This window comes from Vanacampus margaritifer, chromosome 6, assembly GCF_051991255.1.
Source record: "Vanacampus margaritifer isolate UIUO_Vmar chromosome 6, RoL_Vmar_1.0, whole genome shotgun sequence".
NCBI lineage: Eukaryota > Metazoa > Chordata > Actinopteri > Syngnathiformes > Syngnathidae > Vanacampus > Vanacampus margaritifer.
Window position 1 is genome coordinate 16,851,285 of NC_135437.1, and position 23,807 is coordinate 16,875,091.

General features: G+C 40.3%; 1 protein-coding gene across 1 annotated transcript in view; it reads right to left on the minus strand.

Moving 5' to 3' along the window:
* igf1ra (insulin-like growth factor 1a receptor) overlaps positions 1 to 23,807 on the minus strand; it is a 95,061-nt gene that overhangs the window by 8,519 nt on the left and 62,735 nt on the right. The window contains exons 3-19 of the mRNA XM_077567878.1: positions 19,597 to 19,897; positions 18,464 to 18,600; positions 17,519 to 17,663; positions 15,418 to 15,626; positions 15,216 to 15,342; positions 14,472 to 14,707; positions 14,217 to 14,384; positions 12,432 to 12,639; positions 6,965 to 7,251; positions 6,348 to 6,490; positions 6,004 to 6,169; positions 5,823 to 5,925; positions 4,313 to 4,383; positions 4,007 to 4,236; positions 1,130 to 1,234; positions 876 to 1,035; positions 611 to 740 (exon numbers count right to left, since the gene is read on the minus strand). Coding sequence (XP_077424004.1) covers positions 611 to 740; positions 876 to 1,035; positions 1,130 to 1,234; positions 4,007 to 4,236; positions 4,313 to 4,383; positions 5,823 to 5,925; positions 6,004 to 6,169; positions 6,348 to 6,490; positions 6,965 to 7,251; positions 12,432 to 12,639; positions 14,217 to 14,384; positions 14,472 to 14,707; positions 15,216 to 15,342; positions 15,418 to 15,626; positions 17,519 to 17,663; positions 18,464 to 18,600; positions 19,597 to 19,897 — 2,926 coding nt within the window. The remainder of the gene's footprint in view (positions 1 to 610; positions 741 to 875; positions 1,036 to 1,129; positions 1,235 to 4,006; positions 4,237 to 4,312; positions 4,384 to 5,822; positions 5,926 to 6,003; positions 6,170 to 6,347; positions 6,491 to 6,964; positions 7,252 to 12,431; positions 12,640 to 14,216; positions 14,385 to 14,471; positions 14,708 to 15,215; positions 15,343 to 15,417; positions 15,627 to 17,518; positions 17,664 to 18,463; positions 18,601 to 19,596; positions 19,898 to 23,807) is intronic.

Below are 23,807 nucleotides of genomic sequence, written 5' to 3' on the forward strand. Positions count from 1 at the left end.
TTTAAATATAGAAACATTATTTTATGTTGACTCATTATTTTACATATTTTATATGTACATTTTGACTGAATAAATAACCTGCCACATCCATTTTAAAAATATAAATCTGAGCAGAAAAAAAAGTGTCTTAATGGACTTAAAGAGGGATTTTACGATAAAAACAAAACAAAAACAACACTTTTTGTCATATTTGTTTAAACTGGCATACATATAGGCAGAATTTACACAAGTAACCACCACATCCGAGAAAAAAGAACTCATAAAGGGCACAACCCTTGCAAAAAAATAACCTTCAAGCATCTAGTGTTATACAGTATTAACACTTTGCAACGAACTAAGGTGCTTTTCTGGGTCACAAAGTCAGAGGTCAGTGTGAGGGTGCGGAGGGGTGCCCACTGCGATTGAACCTGCGAGTACGTGGTGGTTTCTTGGAAATCAAATTAGACGCACAAGATAGTGCCAGAGACGCCTTTAAAAAAATATATATATATATATACTCATCACGTGCTACCATCAGGTCATGATAACAGTTTTAACAAATATAACAACAAATGACTTTTGGGAAATTGCTAATTCCCCTGTCAATGCACTCAATTGTGTTTTCTCCTACCAGACATCAGACATGGTAGTAAACACGCCGTCTTTCAGCGACTCGGGTGACATCCAGCGGACGGGCAGCAGGCCCTTTCCTCCTTTTCGGTAGTAATCCGTCTCGTAAATATCTCTGGTCATGCCAAAATCTGCAGGAAAAAGGAAGGGGAGGGGGGTTGGGAATGAAGCTCATCCATTCAGCACTGCTAAAGGCACTCAGTGAAGTGCTAGTATTTATTTTGAAAGGACATCTAAATCACACACAGCCCCGAAGCTTCACTCACCTCCAATCTTCACCGTAAAGTCTTCCGCCACCATGCAGTTTCTGGCCGCCAGGTCCCGGTGGACAAATTTATTGGCATTTAAGTACGCCATGCCGTCGGCGATCTCTCCCGCCATCTGGATCATCTTCTTGAGCGGGGGCAAGACCTGGACGTTGGTGTTCTGCGGGAGGGAACCGCAAGTAAGGTGAGATTTTCATGCCAGTACTAAAAAACAGCTCATACTGTATAGATGATTTAAAAAAATATATATATACTTCTTTGCGAAGAGAACGCAGGTGACTCTTTAGATCTCCGCTAGTCATCAGTTCCATAATCACCAAGGTGGGTTGTCCCTGGGAGACCACGCCCAGAAGCCTCACCTACACCAATTACGACAGAGCAACACAGGTCAAGGATCGATCACAATATCAGCGTCAGTCAGAATTGACTGGTTCTAATGCACATGGTTTAAAGAGGAGTAAAATTGAGACTTTGGGGGGTTTCCCCTGCCCATATGTGCAAGTCTTAGAGTTCTGTTGTAATGGCTTTCATTATGTGGCTGGGTTTTTTCCAGGTTCTTTTAAAGGAGCCGCGGTTGAGCCTGCTTTGTTCTCCCCTTTTCTTTATGTTTTCTTTTTTCATCTAAAATCTCGTGAAGCTGATAACGGTTTCCAGGCTTCCAGTTTTATCTCCCTCTGTTGGTCATTGCTATTTTTTTAATGTTTTTTTTTTTTATGTTTCTTGGACTGGTTTTGACTGTGAAGACAAATTCCCGTTTTATTTGACATATTTGGCCAATAAAGATGATTCTGATTTAGATAATACCACAACTTCTAAAGATAAGGCCTGTATAATAATGCTAATGCTAATGCTGGATATGGCCTGCTAATGCTAGCAGTTTATTTTTGTGTTTCCTTGAATGTTACTATGAACAGGTACTAGGTAGTACTTGCTTTTTTCAATGGAATAGGGTCACTCATGAGTCAAAAGGGAAACATGACTGTGGGAAGCGGTCGCAGAAGAGGAAGCTAGGGTGCTTTCCAAAACAAATCCCAAGGTTTAGCGTTGAGGGCTTGGTTATGGTTAGAAGAGTATAGGATACATACATAGACTGCCTATATTTACATAGGTTGAAGTCACTTCAGGGTTTTGTGTTTTCTGGTCCGAGATGTGTTGTCAGGGAGTGTCAACTGCAAGGAAGTATTCTCTTGCCTCATGGAGACAGATAGCGTCTCCTCTGCGAAGGATCAATCCCAGAGAAGATAAGAAGAGCGACAAGAGTCGGCGCTGAAGTGAAGTGAGAGAGAGGACTAATTTGGGACAGCAGATCTGAACTGTTCTTTCTATTGATCATTCTGGGGAACGGGAGGTTACTCGCCAGCAGACGAGCTAACGGCTGCTGGAAAAGTGCAGTTATTAGGTGACATTTCACCTTACCATCGCGAGGGATGTTATGCATGCTGTGATCGCGAGATTGTAATTTCAGTATTTTAACGCCCTCATACTCGTCTATTTTTTATTATTTATTACGAATTATAAAGCTCTGACTCGCGACTGTGTGTTATACTCTGGGGTCGGATGGTCTGCATTGTCAACCCGCAGACTCACTGGCACACCTTTATTTATAAGGTTATTCTTGGGCTGCTTCCCATCTATCTTTTTTTTTTTATCAGGCAGAGAAGCACCGGACAGTATTCATTGCGTTCGCAGGACCTCTTTTTGCTCTCCGTCCCAAACGGATGGACAGAAATTGGTAAAAAAAAAAAAAGCTTTTGGGTACTCAGCACCATCAACCTGGAATCTTCTGCAGAATAACTTAAAGCTAAAAAAAACTGGTGTCCTTAAATGTTTTAAAATCTAAATTGAAAGACATGGAAACAGCTTCCATGCAGTGTCGATGTTTTTAGCTTGGCTGTTTGAACAATTCTATTGATCATTTAATCCAAAATTTGTTTTTAAATTTAATTTGTATGTCTGTAACTTTGTGTTCTTTTGCTGCTGCCTGCCGGTCTCTCTTGAAAAAGAGGTTTTTAATCTCAATGGGACCAACCTGGTTAAATGAAAAAAGTAGGATTTTACGGTGAAATGTTTTAATCTTTCTGTTGGTAGTTAGTGCAAGTGGGAATATTACGATTGAATTTTTTAAATCTCTCTATTTTGGATTGAAACGATGAAGGGTTAGGGTAAAGGTAAGGGGTAGGCCTAAGGTAAAGTGTACTTTTATGGCGAAACGTTTTATTCTCTCCATTCCGGGCAGAAAACACAGCAAGTTTACTGGCCCAAGCCCTGTAAGATTTAGTGGTTACCGTTTTTGCATCACTGTCAAAGGTTCGTAGCTAGAGTCCGGGGGAATTAAAAATGAAATGTTTGAATCTTTCTCTTCCAGATTAAAAACACAGAAGGACTCAATTTAGGTGAGAATTTTTTGAAAATCTGAAGGTTTACGGATCCAAGTCACTAGAAGCTATACTGCAACCATTAGTATAAAGGTTGGAATTGGGTTGGGATTTATTTGCATTTAATTCGCACTTCTGCTTCACAGTCAAAAGTTCCTTGTTCAAATTTTGGCTCATATTTTCCATATAGGGTGTGTGTAGGGTGTGTGTATGTTTGCAAACTTGACCATGAACGCGAATGTAAATGGCTGTTTGTCTGTGTACAGTGACTGAGTGGCTCGCAGTCCAGGATATACTAGCGTACAGTAGACGGTGATAAATCAGGGTTGGCTTGAGGTCAAATCCAATGAAGCCTCACTTCCTGTCTCAATCCAATCATGCTTGCTGCCAAATTAAGGATGAATGTTAATTACACGCCGCCTTCGCGCTTCTTAAAACCGGTAATCCACGCACAAAAGTGCTCCGATTCCCTGTGATTTATTTCTTACAGCGCAAGCATTTTAGACGAGTTGTAAGAGAATCTTTCCGTGGGGAAACTGTATTACAAAACGCCTTTAGTGGAGTTGATGAGACAGGGATGGCGCTGATTAAGGGTTGCATCTCCAGGAGGCTGATCCTCGCCCCAGGCTGTCAAAAGTGGAGTGATCGTGACCCGCCGAACTCCTGCAACATCTTGAGAGTCTGCGCTTGATGTCACGTTTATTTATAGTCATCCGCACCGACGTCAGGCGTTTTTTTTCCTTTCAGGGCGCTTACCACGTGGTGGCAGTTGAACTCCTTCATGACGGACGCCTCGTTCAAAAATTCGATCCGCTCCCTCATGCTGGCTGACTCGTTGACCGTCTTGATGGCCACTCGCGTCTCGGGCTCGTCCTTCACCACTCCCTTGGCGATGCCCTCGTAAACCATGCCAAAGGAACCCTGGCCCAGCTCGCGGTGCATGGTGATCTTCTCTCTCGCCACCTCCCACTCGTCCGGGACGTACACTGTCGCACCACGGCAGCGGGTCAAGGAAACGTACAGGATATAAGAAGATCGTATGTGTTTGTGGATGCTTCTTACTCTCTGCAGCACTGAAGTACTCCGGATTGACTGAGGCGTAAAGGACTCCATTCCCCAGTCGGTCGCTATTCCTGTTGACGCAGTACACAGCACAGTTTAAATGTGGACTGACTCAGCAATCAATCAGACGCTGGGCTAGACCACAGGGACATTTGGTCCTGAGCTGCACTGAGAAAAATATATTATCAGTGTCGGAAAGAAGTCTCATTTTGTCTTATTATCGGTCACGTGAACCCATCGAGAAACAGGAAGCCCACAAGCTAGCAAGAAGGAGTAAAAAACAAACGTATTTGGGGAGCTTCTATAGAAAAGGTCAAATGATAAGACAGACCTTGGGGGTGAACAGTTAGAGAAAAGCACATTTCTAACCTACCCCGTCACTGTAAAAATAAATAAAAAAAACATACCTGAAAAAACCTAGTAAAGTTTTTGTTACACTTTAAGAGTTTTGAGTACATTTTACCAGTTTATTAAAAAATAAATAAAAAATACATACCTGAAAAAACCTTGTAAAGTTTTTGTTACACTTTTAGAGTTTTGAGTACATTTTACCAGTTTATTAAAAAAAAAAAAAGCTTATAAAGGGTTGAGGAACTAACTAACCGGCACTCTACCACTTGAGTGCCACTCCTGCTTTGTGTTAGTATATTGATGGTATCAGGCGGAATATTTGTACCTCCAAGAGACCTTAGAACTCTAGGCGAACATTTGTTCAGAATTTCCTTGCAACAAGGAAAAAAAAAACATTAAAACTTTAGGCGGATGTTTAGTGAATGTTTGAGAACCTTGAACGAACCCTGGCAGGAACGCGCATTAACGTTTGCCTCTTAGTGGGATTTGGGCTTTAAATACAAAATATTTTTTATTTTTTTTTGAAAAAAGTATAAATTTTTGCATTAACTATTTTTCATAGAAAATAGAAATAAAAGGGATAAAATTATTATGTAAAACATTTTACGTACATACACGTTCATGCTCTAAAAGCAATAACGCATCTACAAAGGACCAGGCTTCGAAAGCGTGGAACTGCCAATGTGGATTAAACTTTTAAATTTTAACTGGGCTATGTCATTTGAACGTACTGCAAAGTCATTCAAACTCAGCCACTGTCGCCACAAATACGTTTGGGCGCAAGGTTTAGCAAATTTTCTGGCAGAAAAGCTGAATCGTACTGATAAAGTCATTTGAATGTTTTGGTAAAGTCGTGCGAACTTATCGATAAGGTCGTATCTATAAAATCGTTTGGAGCGTACTGGTAAAATGTTATAAAATATATTTTTTTAGCGTTTTTCTGTTTGAATGACTTTACCAAAAATACTCCAACAACTTTATCAATACGTTCAAATGACTTTGCAGTACGTTCAAACGACATAAACCAATTAAAACTGTTAAAAAAAATTAACGGCAGGCTTACGCTTGTGTACCTGGCTGTTTTGAAAAAAAAAATAAAAAATCAAACCTGGCCCTTGAGCTCAAACATTTTCCCAACAAGCTCATGACAAATACTTGCCTCTTTTTGTTAACAAAGAAGAGGATGGTGGTGAGTCCGGCGATGAAGACAGTCACAATGATGGGAATGATGATGATCAGATACAGCGCCACACCGTTGTCTCCTGTGAGGACACGACAGGATTGATCAGCATGGATAGACGGCCGCCCTTCCTGATTACCATTTGACTACATTATATTACGTTTGGGCGGAGGCACGTAGAAGGACACGCTTTCCGTCCAAGAACCGTTGCCCGCCAAGGACGTGGCTCGAACGCAGGCCGAGTAGTTCCCCGAGCCCAGGTTGCTGAGGCGAGCCCCTCGGTGCTTGCGGTACTGTTCGCGAGATACACACTCGTGCTTCTCGGGCTGAAATTCAGGAAAGCACATGGAGGGGTATATTTATAAAAAAGACGTACCGTGGTCTTACGAGTAGTACGTACAGGTACGTGTATTCAAATGTTGGGAATAAGTCACAGAAAAATACTAACCAAGTATTTGTACTTGGTTACTTCCCACCACTGACTAAAAGTGACTCGTGACTCACCTCAGTCCCCAACCGGTACTTTATCTCGTACATGAGGATGAGACCGTTGGGCAGGACGGGCTCGGGCCAACGCAGCAGCACGCAACCTTCCATCTTGTCGTTCCTCTCATAAAAAACTTTCCCAGGAATGTCGTCAGCTTTGTCTGGATAAAAAAAATAAACGTGAATGTGACGAAGATATCCTAGCAAGGTGCTTAAACCCTGGAGAACCCACGGGGTCAAATTTGGCCCCTATAAATTCTGCTACTCAAATAACAAAGATCTTTTTTTTTTTTCCAGCAGTGATTTTGTCCCTGTGTTCTTGTTTCCATTGGCCAAAGCAACAAATAAAACAAAACAATTATATTGTTCAATGTAGCTGTGTATTTGATTGATTCTTTTCTTAAATTCTAAATAGTTTACTGATTATTATTCTGATTTTTCGAAATGATACCCCTAAATCCCAAAAGGGTCAAATTTCGCCCTAATCCTAAATTAGGGAATAAAGGGTTAAAATTGAAAAAACATATTTTGGTGTTCAGTGAACTTATAGCAGTCATTTAATGTATAATTCATAATTTTCCAAAGAAGAAAAGGGTTCTTGGGTTCTCCAGGGTTAAATTGCTAAACATTCCTACCTGCAGGCTTGGTTCTGGCAAAGACGAAGGCCCCAACGCTACAGTGGCCCACCTCCTCGTTGCAGGCGTGGATGTCGATATGGTAGACGGTGAAGGGCTTCAAGTTGGGGATCTCCAAGCCCTCCGAGGTGCTCTTGTCCTCGGAGAAGGGGTACTCCATAATCGGAGGCATCCCATCAGTGCCGTTAGCGCTTGGACCGAGCGTGCCGTTGCCCCTGCCGGCACCTTCGTGCAACCCGGTGCCATTTGCCAGACCGAAGAGGTCCCGGCGACGACGATCTTGGGGTCTGGAACAAAGATCGCAACCAGTTTTCAACACTTGACATTGGACAATAATTTACAAAAATAGCACCCACACCTGCGGAGTTATCCATAGCATAGATTTGTGAAAAAATATGAAATTTATCAAACTGTGTTATCCAAGATAAAAAGTTGGCCGTATATTTTTTTAGAATACAAAATGTAATATTATAAGAATACATTTTGTTGGTGATTTATATTTACTTCACAGGAAGAAGAAAAAAAATCCTATATTTTTGAGGATAAAAAAGTAGGATATTTTCAAAATTGATATTGTAATACGAGGATGAAGTCATATAATTTCAAGATAAAAAGTTTATATTTTCCAGATAAATGTACGGTAATAACATTACGAGTACAAACTCACACGTTTGAGAAAATTTTACATGTGACTAACCTAGACAATACAGTATTTAACTTTTTAAGATTTTAATCTTGAAATTATATAACTCTTTATATTTAAAATATGCAACTTCCTTACATAGATTTTTTCCCCCTCAATAATACCTATTTATTTTTTATATAATTTTTTTTCTTAATAATGTCAAATTACGAATTCAATCTGTGCTATATATGACATTTAATTTTTCGAAGACATTCGTTTTCATCTTCAAAGATTTCCCTTATAATCTCTCATTTTTAATCTTATTTTATCATCTTCTAATCTTTTTTTCTCTTTTCAGGGTGGTCCTACAACTAACTCTGTTGTAGAAAATGACTGCAAGAGACAAGGCCAGAAAATCTAATTATAACTAATCATAATTGCCTGTTTGGAGTGTTTTACACAAAGCTTAAACATCCCACTGGACATGCTTGCATGACTCTGTTTGTGTGTGCGTGCGTGTGCGCCATTTGTCCAGATGCTGCATACTACTCCCCGCGGAGCAATGCAGCCGGATGAGGTCAGACAGATCATAGCGAGGCAGACAGATTATTTGGTAGTACGAGAGAAGGGGGAACAAAACACGAAGGCTATTGAATCATAATGACAAATTGGAAGCGGCTGAATGGAAACGACAGGCAACTGGAGTCGTAGCGCCAATCTGCCTCTCACCGAAATGTAATCATGATTTTGATTTTGATTTTTTGAAGAACAGTTAATGTGTCGAATGGGTGCGGTGTGTTTTTGAAAGTTCCTGTGATGTGAAAGCACCCTGAACGCACCATGTTGCTAGGACAACAAGCATGTGGCGAATGTCATTCTGCACTAAGCTTTTTAATGACACCCCAATTGGAATTAATTGTAAGACTAAACACACAATGAAAATAATTACACATTGTTCGTATATGTAGATAAATACAAGACATACTTTGTTTTAGAAATATCGCCAGTGCTAATGTAAGCAGTCAATGTAAAATCCCACTGAAAGGCTAATAGAAAATGAGTTTCAATTTAAAATAGCGATAATAAATATTGAACATTCACACACACTCACAAGTCACAAATGATGTAGCAACACAAATGGGTAATAAAACAATACTCAAAGTCACATATTTGTCCTAATCGGTAAAAAAATGAGTTACATCAATAAAGCTCAAATGTGACTTCTTCTACTCTTCAGATATTTATTTTTTATTAATTGTTTTTTTTTTTAATCTGGTTCTTTCAAGTTAAAGCTGAGCTTTAATAGTTGAATAAGTATTATTATTATTTTTCTATAATCGTCCCGACCCGAGCTTGAGGCTGTCATTACGGAGGTCAGACAGGTGCTGACGGCAGCACAGCTTCAGGATAACAGTTACCTGTGAACACTGCAGGCCAGTTGGCTCCAAATGACTTGTTGAAGGGGAAAAAAAGTATTTACTGTATTTCAAACCATGTGGAAAAAGCTACACGGATCCCAGCAATGACAAAATTGACACATGGTCATCACAGAAGTTTTGGACAAGAAATTCATGCTATTTTTAATTTATTTGCTCCCAAAAACGTATAAAATATGTTCTTTTTTAAATGTTTCAAAGACGTATTTATACATTTTTTATGTTTGTTTTTTTTTATGCTGGAGCATACAGAAAGCTTTAATGCAGCCTCTCAACTGCAGAGAAAGGTTGAAGAAATGGTAGTTATTACAAAAACGGCCAGCAGGTGAGAGCAGAGCAAAAGAGATCAACCAGGGCCATGTTGAATAAAGCTCATTTACCCACAATTCTATACAGATTTTTGAATAATGATGAAACTTATAGCTATATTCCAATGCTGTAAAATGGAAAGAGATAGAAATCTACTTTTTTTCCTGATGAAAGAAATAGTCAAATCTTTCTTTTGGTAGGTTCCATGTTTTTACAGCAATAGAACACAATATTCTGTAGGTTTTGCAAAATCAGTCAAAATCCAGTAAAACAGTCGGGAGTGAAGGGGACTGTTTTGGAATTTTAATTCTATGTAGTTTTAATTTTAATTCTATGTAGTTTTTTTTTTTTTATGTAGTCAATTTTAATGTTTTCAGACAGCATGTCAGTTTTTTTATTAGTTTTTTTTTTTTATTGTGCAAAGTGTTTCTTATGTGCAATATTTAAAAAATATATAGCACATTAAGCATTGTGTGAAAAAAATCAACAAAAATATAATTTAAAACATCAAGTTGGAGGACATGGAGAAAGACGGAAAAACAAAAAGGCAAGACCAGAGTTGAGATTCAAAGTCCAACCCTAAAAATGTGAGACATATGTGCTAACCCCTCGTCCGCTGTGCCGCCTTCCGAGCCATTTTAAAGATTTTAAATTGGGAATATATGACTGCCAGTCACGTGCAACATGACACATCTTTGAAGAGACAAGAGGACGATTGATGCCTGGGAGAGAACAGTCTCACACACACGCTAACATTCCTCCCTGGCAGTTAGAACTGGTGTGGCACAATCCGGAGAAAGTCAATACAAATATAACACGCCGAAGATGTATATGCTATATGCAAATGTGTGAGTGTCATTTAGTCCGGGCTGAGGGACGACGAGCCACTTTAATAGTGTCGGGTTATCATGAGCGAGTCGTCAGCTGACTGCCGCCTGACCTTACAGTTAAGTGACTTACTACATACAGCCAGTGTCGTGACCTGAGCCCGCTAAAAAAAGAGCAACCTTTACGTAATGGAATCCTTAAGAGGAAAGCGGTGACGACACCTTCCGCCGAACAGGGAGCACATTATTAGCGCTGGGCCTTAGTTGTCAGTTTTTCCTACTTTGTGTTTGTCTTCTAGAGTTCGCTAGATGTCGCAATGGGGCTCTGTCTTCATTCTTTAACAAACCAGATGTACATTTCTTGGCAATATCTCGACCCCAGCAGGGGGGGAAAAAGAATTTGCTGCCAATGGACAGACGCATGAAGCTGACCTGAGAGAAGTCATGCATGCTTGTAGATTACAATGAATTCCGATGTTGTTTCGATAAATGCACCCTAAGCATTGTTCAGTAAACCAATCAGGTTCCATGAAACTTCTTTTACATGACAACGAATAAACAAAGAGCAGCACAGTGGGGAGCAGCCCTGTCTAGAACACTCTAAGATGCCACAAGATGGCGCCAAGGCCCAGGCTAATAGGAAAGCAGTAATTAACTTCAAGGAAGTATGTTGAAATGACACCCCATCACTAAAAGACTAACATCTTTGCATCTTTAGAGAATATTTAATACTGAAGAAAGTTTAAATAAATAAATGAATGAATGAATAAATAAATAAATAATATAATATAATAATAAAATTAAGTGTTCTGAGGAAGTCACAGTGTACCATCACTGGTGAACTTTTTTTTTTAGAACAGACCCGCAGGCTACTCATGTTGTCCTTGGGGCTAACGTTTAAATAAATAAATAAATAATTAAATAATATATATAATATAATATAATATAATATAATATAATATAATATAATATAATATAATATAATATAATATAATATAACTAATTGTTCTTAGGAAGTCACAGTGTCCCATCAATGGTGAGCTATTTTTAGAACAGACCCGCAGGCTACTCATGTTGTCCTTGGGGCTAACCAGCAACCACTGGAAGTTTTATTTTTTATTTTTTTTTAAGTACAATTAAATAGTACAATTTAAAGTACAGGCATTAATCAGCGCATAAAGGCATTTGTGTTTCTTTCACCTTGCTCCTTCCCTCCTCATTCTCCTCTGTACATAAATGCTCACTAAGAATAAGAAAAAAAAGTTAATTGGAGTAAAGTAACTTTGAAGAGGTGACTCCTCCTCTGTGCAGAGGACCCTTATCCTAAGTGACAACCAGCATTAGCAATTACTGGAACCTTGACTTTTTAAAACCAAACCGTCAAACCGGTAATCAGCCCGTGCAAAATTGTTCGTTTAATTCCTGGAGGGTCTATGCCAAATGTGCATGTACATGCACACAAACTATGTGTAAGCCATTTCATTTTATGTATATGTAACTCATTTTTATAAAATGAATTTAAAAATGATAATTAATGGTTATAGTTTGTAGTGTACTCAAGGAAGTAATGATTCTCAACTGTTGACGTCCCAACCATCCTCTCAGCCCTAAACGAAAAATAAAATCAAATGAAACATGAACATAGAAATATTGAAATCCGAATGGAGCAGTTGGATGCAGGCTGGAAATGTTTCCTCCAGCCTTTGTTTCCCCACAAGAGAGCATCTAAACAGCCAGCCAGGAGTGGAGGATATGAGTTCAGTTACGATAAAAAGCCACGTTTTATCATTCCTTCTTGGAAAGCCACATCGATCCAACTCCACATGAGCGTCGGGGGAGAAAAAAAAAGGCTCGGATGCATGATCTTTGGCGGCGCGGCGGCATCGCTTACAATATGGATTTATAAGATACCTACTGAGTGCTCATCGGATTAACCGACAAGTGCGTGATGGATTGAAGCCATTTGCAGACACCTGCATTGTTTGCCCGCGTTTGTCTGTGAAGAATGTGAGAGCGGAAGTCTTCGCAACGGCGTGAAACATCCGCAGCCACCGGCAAAGTTAACACGACGCAGATGTCGGTGGCTGCTGTGTGAGAACAAAGACGACTAAGCGGCACGAAAAGCGCAAAGTAGACCCTTCAGAATATTTAATCACTGCTCTGTCGCCGCCTTTGTTTGCGTAGCCTCCCGAATGTGCCACGTCCAAATGTCCTCTGCGCCAGCCGTTGTCATGGCAACAAAAAGGCACCTAAAGTCTCGTCAACTGTACCTTTGCAGAAAGATGGCATTGTGAAGAAAGTTCTCGAAGAGCTTTAAAAAGACGCGGTCGTCCTTCTCCCGGTCTTTCTCCTCGGGCGTCTTGGGACAAACGCAGCAAGGACCCTTCTTGGGCCCCGACAGGTCCGACTTGGTGGGCTTGGTGATCTCCCCCATTTCGGCAAATCCCGTCGCCGGGATCCGGATTGGGATCTTCAGATCTGGTTTGGATGAGAGCGTGACATTTTTTTTCAACGGTTTCCTGTTAGGGTTGGATCAGAACATCTCGACTGGCTGTTTGGGAGCTTCAAATCCACAGACAGCGCTACTAAATCTTGAGACAGCGAACCTCGAGTCAAAATGTCCCTGAGGCCATACAAATTGGAATTCCACTGGAACTTTAGGGGGAAATATGTCTCAAAAACCTCACTAGTTTGCATTGGACATCAATGGACATATTTAGGCCAAGTTTTGCTTTTTGTGGCTTTTTTGTGTGACACTTATTCCAGAAGAAGGGCCAGCCACAACAAGGGATGTTAAAGGGGGCCTGCTATATATATATTTTATTTTATTTTATTTTTTTAATTGGGCTTTTAAATAACTGATGACATATACGTAAAGAAAAAATAATAGTTTCTAAATGTTTTTTTTATTTTTATTGATTTTTGTTTTAATTTTAAACAAAAACAAAAAGTGCAGTGTCAGCTTCATTTAAATAAATAAATATTCTATGAAGCTAACCCAGTTTTAAATTGATTTTTCCCCCCCTTTAAAAAAAAAAAAAGAAATGAAAGGGAAACAGAAAGAAGTAAAACTTGCTATATACAGTATATGTGCCCTTGGTCAACACAAAATGAATGACAGCAGGCAGTCAAGATGTTTTTAACATAACAATTTTACAAATTAATTCAACAGCATGATTTCGTGCTATGCTGTACATTCTTTTAATGAAAAAAAAGAACTAATTGTGCTTTTATACACTAAAAAAAAATACAGATTGACTGAGATGTTTTGGTTTAACAATCCACATTATTCCACAAACTGACAATTTGAATTGAATTACATCTTTCTTTTTTATTTGTTCTGTGTTTAGGTTTGGAAAAAATATCAGTAATTTTAACCAGATTTGCATGTTATTTGGTGAAATTTCATGATGGGGCTTTAAGCATTATTTTAAGGCGGTTATACTCCATCATTTCATTTGATCTCTTAATCTCACTGAGCGATGAATGCTTGTGAACGTTGCAAATTTTGGGTTTATGTCAAGGTCCATAAAAGCTTCCAAAGATGTTTGTAGACTGTGAAAAATTATCAGATTTTTTGGGGGGAAAAACTGTTTCTTTGCAACATTTTACGAACGGGTTCACAAGTACTGGCCACTCAGTGAGTTACCAACTTCATCAACCTTCACATTTGTTAAAAAACAAATAATAATAATAAAAAAGGCACTGATAATTGGCCTGGCTAATCGGTTTATCTCTAATTAATATTTTCTCCTTTCTCCGCCCATGACTTAGCGTCTGGGCTGGGCGTAAATCTGCCATTTTCAAACACCTGGCGAACCACAGGGAAATACTTTTTGTATTGGTGTTTGGTTATATGTCCCACTGCCCCCACCCCCCGCCCCCCCCACCCCCACACACACACAGATCCACACGCTAATGAGTAATTACGGTTGTGTATTTCGTGAATCGTCCCTTTAATGGCTTTATCCACGAGGGCAGGGGTGTTAACGGTAATTTGGCCTAAATGTTGGTAAGTTCCTGTTTCGTCAATCACACAAGGGAATCATACTGACCTTTGGAGCAGTAGTTGTGCAGGTAGAGCTCCCGGTCTTCTGGCTGCTGCTGCCAGCGGACCAGGTAGTAGGTCAAGTTGCCGTTGGGAAAAAGTGGCGGCGACCATTTGACCAGCAGCTTGGTGGAGGAGTTGGCGTAGGCACGGGGATCTTTGGGCACAGTCGGCACTGCGGCGGACAAGGTGCGTCGTTAAGAGCCGTGATTCCCGACCACGTTTTGTGAGACCATTTCAACAATGAGCAAAAACGACTTACGCGATGGCCGCGTGCGAATGTATATGATGTCACTCTTCGCACCGGGAATGTGTTTGTCTTCCACCCGCAGGGTAATGGCCTTGACGAAAATGGCATACTGGGTCCAGGGTTTGAGGTGGTGAACGGCGACTTTGGGGTCAGTATTATTATCCTGAGGAAGATCCACGTCTACCATGTGCCAGCTGTTGGAGCCGCAACCATCCTGACCGTCGAATTCGGTGATGTTCTGAGAAGGGCTGGCGAGCCGGCACAAAAACATAGCCCCGAATGACATCTGCTCGTTCCTTGGTTCCAAAATAAAACTAATTCTAGGGTATGTCTGCAGACACCATCCGACTTGAAAGAGCTTTTCTTAGCTCATTATTTACAAATGTGTATTTGCCGTCACTGCCAAAGGAAAAAAAATATAGAAAAAAAAAAACATTCCAAACTTCCAGGCAGCCCTGGCAAAATTCTAAGCAGTAATCACGGCTGGGATGTAAGAAAATAAACACTGATGGTGCAAATATCATGGCAACCATTCTGAAATTAGAACAAAAATCAAACCATGATGTTTTTTCTTCTTCTGGTTGCCAATTGGCAGCAAAATACGCCGAGTTATGCAAAGCAAGCATAAACAAATGTTGTCCCAACATAGAATAGGCTTTTGTATCGAAAACCCTTCATCAAGCCTCAATGTTGAGCTATTTATACGTAATGACAGTGTGTTATATAGCATAATGAGCCGTCTTTGGGAGCACTTACGCCTCCTTGTAGTAGACCATGAAGCTGATAAGGCCTTTGTAATCCCGCGGGTGGTAACGTTCCCATGTCAGACGGATGGTGTAGCTGGACGTGCTGTTGGACAAGATCTTGAGGATGTGGCTCTCACCTGAAACCATCACAAAAAGGCGATCGGTGAGACGTTCACTGACCGCCCGGTCGTCACGGACGCCCCGAAACTCACAGCTGGCCCTTTCGCCGTTAATGCGGAAGTCGCCTTCCTCTGGCTTGTCGGAGACGCCGGCCTTCTCCCACATGGTGTGGATCTCGGACATGCAGAGTTTGGGATTCAGGCGGAAAAACAAGCGTCCGGCACGGATGGTCAGGTTGTGCTGAGTCCAGTCCCAAAGGTTGTGAAGGTGCTGGTTGTTGATGGCAGAGAAGGAATACAACCTGGTGACAGACATTAAAGACACTTTTAAAAGGGACACGTTATAGAACATTTATTATTTGACTTATTCTCTGCCAGCCGTTGAAGTTCCAGTTTACAGTTTTAGGACATTTTGGCTGATCTTTCAAGATGGTCAGAACATTATTCTGTGACAACACGAAAATTTGCTTCGAGCTTTTTCCGTTTCTTAGTAATCACAAGTAGGACATTGATGGTTTTCACCAAAAAGACAATGAGCTTTTTGTAACAAGAAAGATGTCAAGCAGAAATGTGACTTGTGTTTTACTTTTGTGACACCTTGTACCACAATGAGAGACGCCGTTAGGCACCATGAATTGTGTCATCTTTTCTCACGATCCTGACACACTTTCTACTAAATACCACAACACACAGCTACTCTGTTTATTAGGGATGTAATAATAACGGCAATATTTCGATTTAAAAATTGCTAAGATATCGTCGTCATCATGTTACGATATTAAAAGCAGCACAACAGGTAAAAAGGTCAGGTTGTTTTCCATTTGTGCAGTTTCAGCACCCTCTAGTGGCTAGTTTATTAGTTTAAGTTTAATTAGGCATGTTTTGGCCAACTATGATTAAGTCCAACTTTAATGTATTTGGTGGCAGTAAATGGTGAGATTTACAAGTTTATTTAATAATTGCGCATTAAGTAAATAGTAGCTGTGAAATGTCATTAATCCATTCCAGCCTCACTAAAAACCCCACAATTATTTTTGTTACATATTTTTAATTTAAAAAAACTAGCACTGTATTGGATAGGGGTGGAGATGATGCAGTCATGTCTTCACTCCACTCATCAGACCGTGGCATGTGCGATCGCACAAGAGGCGTGGAATGAAGGGAATGCCTGCCATCCTCAACAGCCTTCCACAGAGTGAAACTCTACCCCGGGAGGAACGACGAAGGGGGCAACAGACTTTCCCATGACCCCATTGACCATTACCCAGAAGAAAAAAAAAACTCTCTTATTCTCTTATCTAAAGCGGCCTGCGATATCCCAGTGGTGAAGCGACTAAAAGGAAGCAGACTTTCAAGTCATTTATCCGTGTGTGGACGTATTGCTACATGGGCTTGCATACCTTTTCAAGGGCAAATTGCTTCAAGCTTTTTTTTAAAGCAGATGTAGGCTTATATAAAATAGCATTGTGTGAAATTTTAACATGGGTATTCATAATTTCTTTTTAATTGAGTTGCATTATTGATAAGTGTTGTATAAATAAAGTTTGATTGACTGAAGTAGCCCTTTAAATCGATAACCAAATCCAGCACAATAAATATAATGCAAAAGCTCCCTAAAATCTTTTTTTACAAATTCATTTAAATAAAAATGATTCATATATGTATATATTTTTGTCTACAATTAAAAATAAATTATATATATATATATATATATATATATATATATATATATATATATATATATATATACTTCACCTTATTTAGTTTTTCAATTATTATTTTTCTAATTATTTTTTTCTCTTTAACAATAGAAACACGTTTTTAATGTGTACCAAAAAAAATTACAATTTATTCAAAAATCCAGCACAATAAATACAAATGGAAATGTGCAGTTCATTTTAATTTAACTTATTATTTTAAGTCAGATACTGTAGCTTTTACTATATATATATATATTTTTTTTTTATATATATATATATATATACCTTTATGTACTTTATGCAGACTAACACTCACTTGACAACAACTTGATGTATCTTTTTTGATAACATTGTCAGTAACATCTCCACTCATGTCCCTTCACTGCCCCGGGCACACACACACACACACACACACACACACACACACACACACACACACACACACACACACACACACACACACACACACACACACGCACACACACAGGCCCTACTTGTCCATGAGCTCCTCCCCGTTGATGTAACGCAGACTCTTGAGGAAGGACAGCGATCCAAGTGTGTGGGAGTGACGAATCCTCACGTAGCCCGTCACCGTCTGGATCAGGCCCATGAAGCTCTCCAGCTCAGACGCTATGTTATCTGGGGACCGCAGCCACACAGCGCACGCAGCGCATGAAAGCCATATTAGGACAACAAGCGGGGGGACTTCTGTTGCAGTGACGCCCACGCTCAACGCAGGCGCCCAATTAGGTCTTGCTTTGTTGTTTGGCGGCTGACTTCTTCTCGATTGGATTTGAATTTAAATCACTAATTAAGGACGAAAAAAAACCTCTCTGAATTGTGCTTGTGTGTCAGACTACTTTTCAAAAGCAATTTAAAAGTCAAGAATGGGTAGCATACTTTGAGACTGACAGCCTTACACAGTTGCAATTCCTAGAGAACAGCTAACTCAAATGTGCTGCTTTAGCCGGCAAAATCACAAATATATGTAGACAAGAAAATACGGTTTTCTGCTGTGCCCTTTAAAGCAAGAATATATATTCTGGCTGGAAGTGTTCGGTATAGGTGAACGGTATGGGATTTTTTAATAGGTTTTAGGTGAACTAATGAATACACACACACTCGCACGCACGCACACACTCACCCACGTACAAAAAAAATATTTAAAAATAAACATAAAAATAAGAGAGCAATGATGATGTCAAATCGGTAAAATTACTGAATGAACAATATTGAGCTCTCCAGAAAATAAAAAAATAAAAAATAAAAAAATACGAATATATGTTCTTTATTTTTATCTCTAATATTTGATAGAATCTTCTCCTATTTTCAACTTAAGGACACAACGTCGAGTACAGGCTGCACAATTTGCCGCTAGTCAGGCCTTGGCGGAGATCAGCTCCGCCGTCCCAAGCGTACGACGACCGCATCTCACTCACTTCCGTGGCGGATGTTGATGTCCAGATTGCCGGCGATGACGGTGCAGTCCTTCAGGGACTGAGCAGCGTTCACCGAGTCGATGACGGAGGTCGAGCAGATTTTATCGCATAAGCCATTGCAGGCGCTGCATAACATCCTGGAAAGAAAACGACAAAGAGCAGAAATGCGCCGCAGGGCTCAATGAGTGGCCAAGGACGAGATGTGTTAATATGGTCTGTATATGACAGGAATCTTTGTGCTGTACCCTGAGGATATTGCTCCAACCCCTTCGATGCTAAAGGACTCTGGTAAATATGTTTAATCACATCTAATACTCAGACTTGGATCTTTGGATCCAAAGGCACTCTTTTTGAAATTGTGATTCTTAGGCCAAGTAAATTGTGTTTTTATGGGATTTCCCATATTCAAGACTAACATTTTTCACCAAGATGAAATTTGGTAGGGATGTCTATTAAGAGCAGACGCGCCAAAGAGTCTCAAAAAATTTGAATAACTAGACCAGGGGTGTCAAACATTCAGCCGGCAGGGCAGAACCGCCTGTTAGTGGGTCCAATGTGAACCATGGGGACACAATACTAACTGCAGTTTTTCACAAAAAATGAATGGTTGTTGCAAATGTTGTCTACTGAAGGTCACACTGACAACCGCTTAAATGAAATTCTAAATTTCGATTGTTTCTCACGATTTAACGCAAAAGTTTTATGCAAATTCTTTTTTCAAACGTACGGCCGGCGGGCCACAACCGGCCTGTCAATGGGTCCAATCTGGCCCATGGGGACATAATACTAACTGCAGTTTTTCACAAAAATGAACGGTTCTTGTAAACTGTGTCCACTGGAGGGCGCGCTGATAACCATTTAGAGTAAATGACATTCTGAAAATTGGTTGTTAGTCACGATTTGATGCAAACGTTATATGGAAATTCAAATAATATATATATAATATATAATAATTATTTAAAATCCTCTTTTATCTGTAATATTTATGTACCTTGTCTACAAATGACCTCACTCATTTATTTTAAAACTTTAAAATGCGACCCTTGAGCACGAAAGTATATCCATCATCCATCAAGCCTTCTAGCCCAACAAGAAAAATACAACACACAGCATGCAAAGGCTTCCGTCCTTACCGGTTGCTCTCGTTGCGTGCGAAGCCGGAGGGGCAGTCGGGCATGCATTCGCCCTCGTGGATGACAAAATGAACGTCGCTGGGCAGGTGCACTTGGGAGCACAGGTCCATGGTGATGCAGCGCCAGCCCTCGAACTTGTACGTGTCGGGCGGGCAGTCGGGCACGCAGCGGCCCTCGTGGAAGTAGTGGAGGCAGGCCGAGCACGCCGTGTCGCTGTTGGCTCCGCTGCAGCTGCCCAGGCACTGGCTGTGGCAACACTCGCCCTTGTCGGTGCACGCTTGCTTGCAGTGGCTGGGGCACACTGGAGGAGACACAGAGAGGACGGCGGGAAGATGTCAGCTCAAAAGAAATCGGATAACGACTGGGGATGTTCGAAAGTCGGGGATTTCAAAATATTGGAGGCACCATTATTCTAGCAAAGTGAGTTGTATACTGTATATTGCTGTTTGCGGGGAATAAAAGGTACAATTATTCTAGCACAGTACAGGTGTTGATTACTGTTTGCGGGGAATAAAACATAGGATTATTCTAGCACAGTACAGGTGTTGATTGCTGTTTGCGGGGAATAAAAGGTACAATTATTCTAGCACAGTACAGGTGTTGATTACTGTTTGCGGGGAATAAAACATAGGATTATTCTAGCACAGTACAGGTGTTGATTGCTGTTTGCGGGGAATAAAAGGTACAATTATTCTAGCACAGTACAGGTGTTGATTACTGTTTGCGGGGAATAAAACATAGGATTATTCTAGCACAGTACAGGTGTTGATTGCTGTTTGCGGGGAATAAAAGGCACAATTATTCTAGCACAGTAAATCAGTCTCTGTGTAGTCATTGTTACCGCCAATCACTCACGATCCTGGATCAAAATATAAAGGTGAAGTAGTGTTTTCCACAAAACAAACGACTAGGGATGTTCGAAAGTCAGGAATTTCAAAATATTGGCAGGTTGATGACATAATCCACATGTTGGATCACTCTTTTCTTGTAAATAAAATGTGTCACCACTTTGGAAGGGGCGGGACAAAAAAAATGTTGCACTCGCTTGTAAATAACACAATGCTTCTGCAGGCACTGAGGAGGAAAAAAAAATCAATGGGTAAATGACCGTGTGTGTTTCAAATAGAGCCGCAAGGCGTCATGAATAATAGAAACTTCTCATTTGTTTGTTGTGAGCAGCGTGGTCGGGAGATTATCAATAGCGCACTTTATTGCGCTGGCTCGAGGCCTTTACACAGGATGTAAAATGACTAGTAATGTGTCAGCCTGTCACACGGCATGAGCCGCAATAGCCGACAAACACAGAAAGAAACGCAAACCCTAAACGGCGATGACGCAGAAAAGGTTGCGACTCGCGAAGAAGACGTCAGACGCATGTTACGAAACATGTTAAAGCATTTTTTTTTCACATATTCATCCAGTACAACTGTATTTATATATATATATGTTTTGTTTATTTAGGTCAAATAATTGTACTATTTTTTTACATTTTTATATGAATCCAGTTTTATATCTAGCAACATTTCTGTTTATTTATTTATTTATTAATTATATTGTGTAATATTTTTACATCACTGATATTAAGCACCAGGCTTCCCATTCTAAAGGAGCATGGTTTGAGCATTGTTTTTTTTTTTCAGGTTCATGCTGTGCCCCCCCCCCCCCCCCCCAATTCTCAGATGGGTTTCGACTGTGAAGACAAATTTCTTGTGTGTTTTAAATACTTGGGCAATAAACATGATCCTGATATTTTGATATTTTTATCTCATAATTTTTTGTATAATGCTTGTGTAAACTTTGTGTATATTATCTACCTTTATCATCATTATCTATATATTTTTTATTTATTTATTTATTTTTGTACAATTTTTTTATTTTTCATCTAAGATTTTCGTATTTTTCTAATATTTGTGTATTTTTAATGTAATATTTTTAAACATTTTACGCATTATTCAGCTCAGGCTCTATAATTTTTTTCTAATAATTTTCTACTATTTTTGTATTTTTCCATCTAAGATTTTAATTTTTTTATATTTGTGTATTTTTAATGTAATATTTTTACATATTTTAAGCATTATTACTTGGGCAATTGTACAACCTCAGGTTAGGTGTCACTTCCCGTTAAAAAAACAAATCTGTGATTGCGACATGATTTTTTTATACTGTCAGCTAAATGTTGAAAAATGTATTAAAATATGAGAAAAATATGATGTATCCATAAATGCTTTCCATCGCCAAGTGGCCTGTGCTGGCCAGCTAAAAGCAAGCATCAAGGAAAGGCAAGAGTTGAGATGTCTTTGGCGCAAATGTAACCGCACCCCCCATGTAACCCCACCCTTGGGAGTAGTTTGTGTTGTTGTATGTATGTTTATGGTCTTGGGTTATTACTCCAAGACAAATTTCTCCACAGGGCCAATAAAGCTGAACAACTGCCTCCCGGTGAAAGGGTAGAGGGAAGTAGACACACGTACACACACACAGCACACGCACTGTTGTCATGAGGCCCTTTTATACCGTTTGTAAAAGTCGGCATTTTTTTTACTTTTAAACTGGGACGACACTAAATTGAGACATGAGCTGCGGCGCTTATTGACAAGTGAAATTGCACTGCTTGATGATGAAGTGCCGCCCCATCAGTGAAAATACAATGCATTCTTTTGTTGCCTTACAGCAGATCCCCTCATAGTCGCCATGGTAACAAAACTCATACTTGGCATTCGACCCACAGTTGGGGGGGCGGGTGCTGGGGTGAGCGCTGGTGTATTATTGTCATGAGTCGCGACTCCCCCAAAACCCCCAAAAATGTGAAAAGTCTACTTCTCAATCCTCGGGGTCAAAACGTGTGGCGTCTAGTCACATCGCAAGGCGGAAATGAACCGCACTCATTTCCTGGCTTTGAAATGAGAATCGGCTGGCGAGCTAATCGCCAGATGAATATTTCATGCAGCTTTACAAAACATCTGTGCGGCTTAACCATGTGACGGTGCGCTACAGCAATGCCGCCGACTCCGAAATGTGTCAAATTCACTTTGGCCTCACATAACGGGAACTTTGGGGGGGGTCGGCGGGTGGCAATGAAATACTACAGATGAGGAATTCCAAAACAGGGGAAAATTACAAACATCTTTTAGGATCTGATTTCTAATATCCTTAAAGTAATCCCCTTGCAGTTTAACGCACTTTTGCAGCCTTCTCTGTTCTCTGTCATGCCTTCAATTCTGCTTCCAGGATCCTCCACAGCTTTTTTTTTTTCCACGGCCATCTCCGACTTCATTATCCATGTATTTAAAACAAGTCGCCTTGATGACCACCTTGAGCTTGCAAAAGAGGAAAATATCTCACGGAGCCAGATTGGGTGACTACGGAGGTTGCTCCAGCTTCTTCTTGGCCAGGAACTGTCAGATGCTCATGGCATTGTGAGCAGGTGCAGCCACGAATTGTCACCTGTTCTCATGCACTGAAGAAGCAAACGTAGCAGGTTCTCTTTGAAGACCTGATGGTTGATCGTCCGGCCCATTGAAGGGGAGTTAGTAGTAGTACTGTGTATATTTTGTGATACCTGCCCTGGAACTTTTGGTTCAGGAACTTGTAGCTTTGCACTTGATTTGACGCAGGATTTTGACTCTAGTGAGTTCAAAGCAGCCAAGATTACAGCGTGACTTTTTTTCCCTTCAATTTCTTGGAATGTAACCAAAAGAGGGCAGCCAAGGCAAGCTGTAATAAGCCACCTTTGCTGAGGCTCCCCCAACTTTTTTTTTTTTTACTGCAGTATCATCTCCGTAGATTCCTCAAGCGATAAAAATTCCAAACATGCACAGCAGAAGAAAAGCGGAACAAAGAGTGCAAGCCCTAAATCCATATAAGTCGACCCGGTTTCAGTGTGTCACCAAACAAGCCATGGTGTCAAGGATACAATCCTCTATTTATGGACGTGCCAAACGCTGGCCCAATTTCCACCCTGGACACGGCCAGGCCATTGTAGCTTTTCCACTACTTCAAAGGAGAGGGACGTCCTGAGTCACATAAGATGACATCCTTCCCTTTTACAACCATAAATTCAATTAGACTGGGATGGAATGGGAAAGCATCAGCAGTTTGGTGGATTTTAATTTGAACAAAATTCCATGGCCCACTAATTTGGAATGTTTACGGTTATGCGGCAACTGATTATTGGCCACACCCTCTTGTGGGTGTTTTACGATCAGAAACTA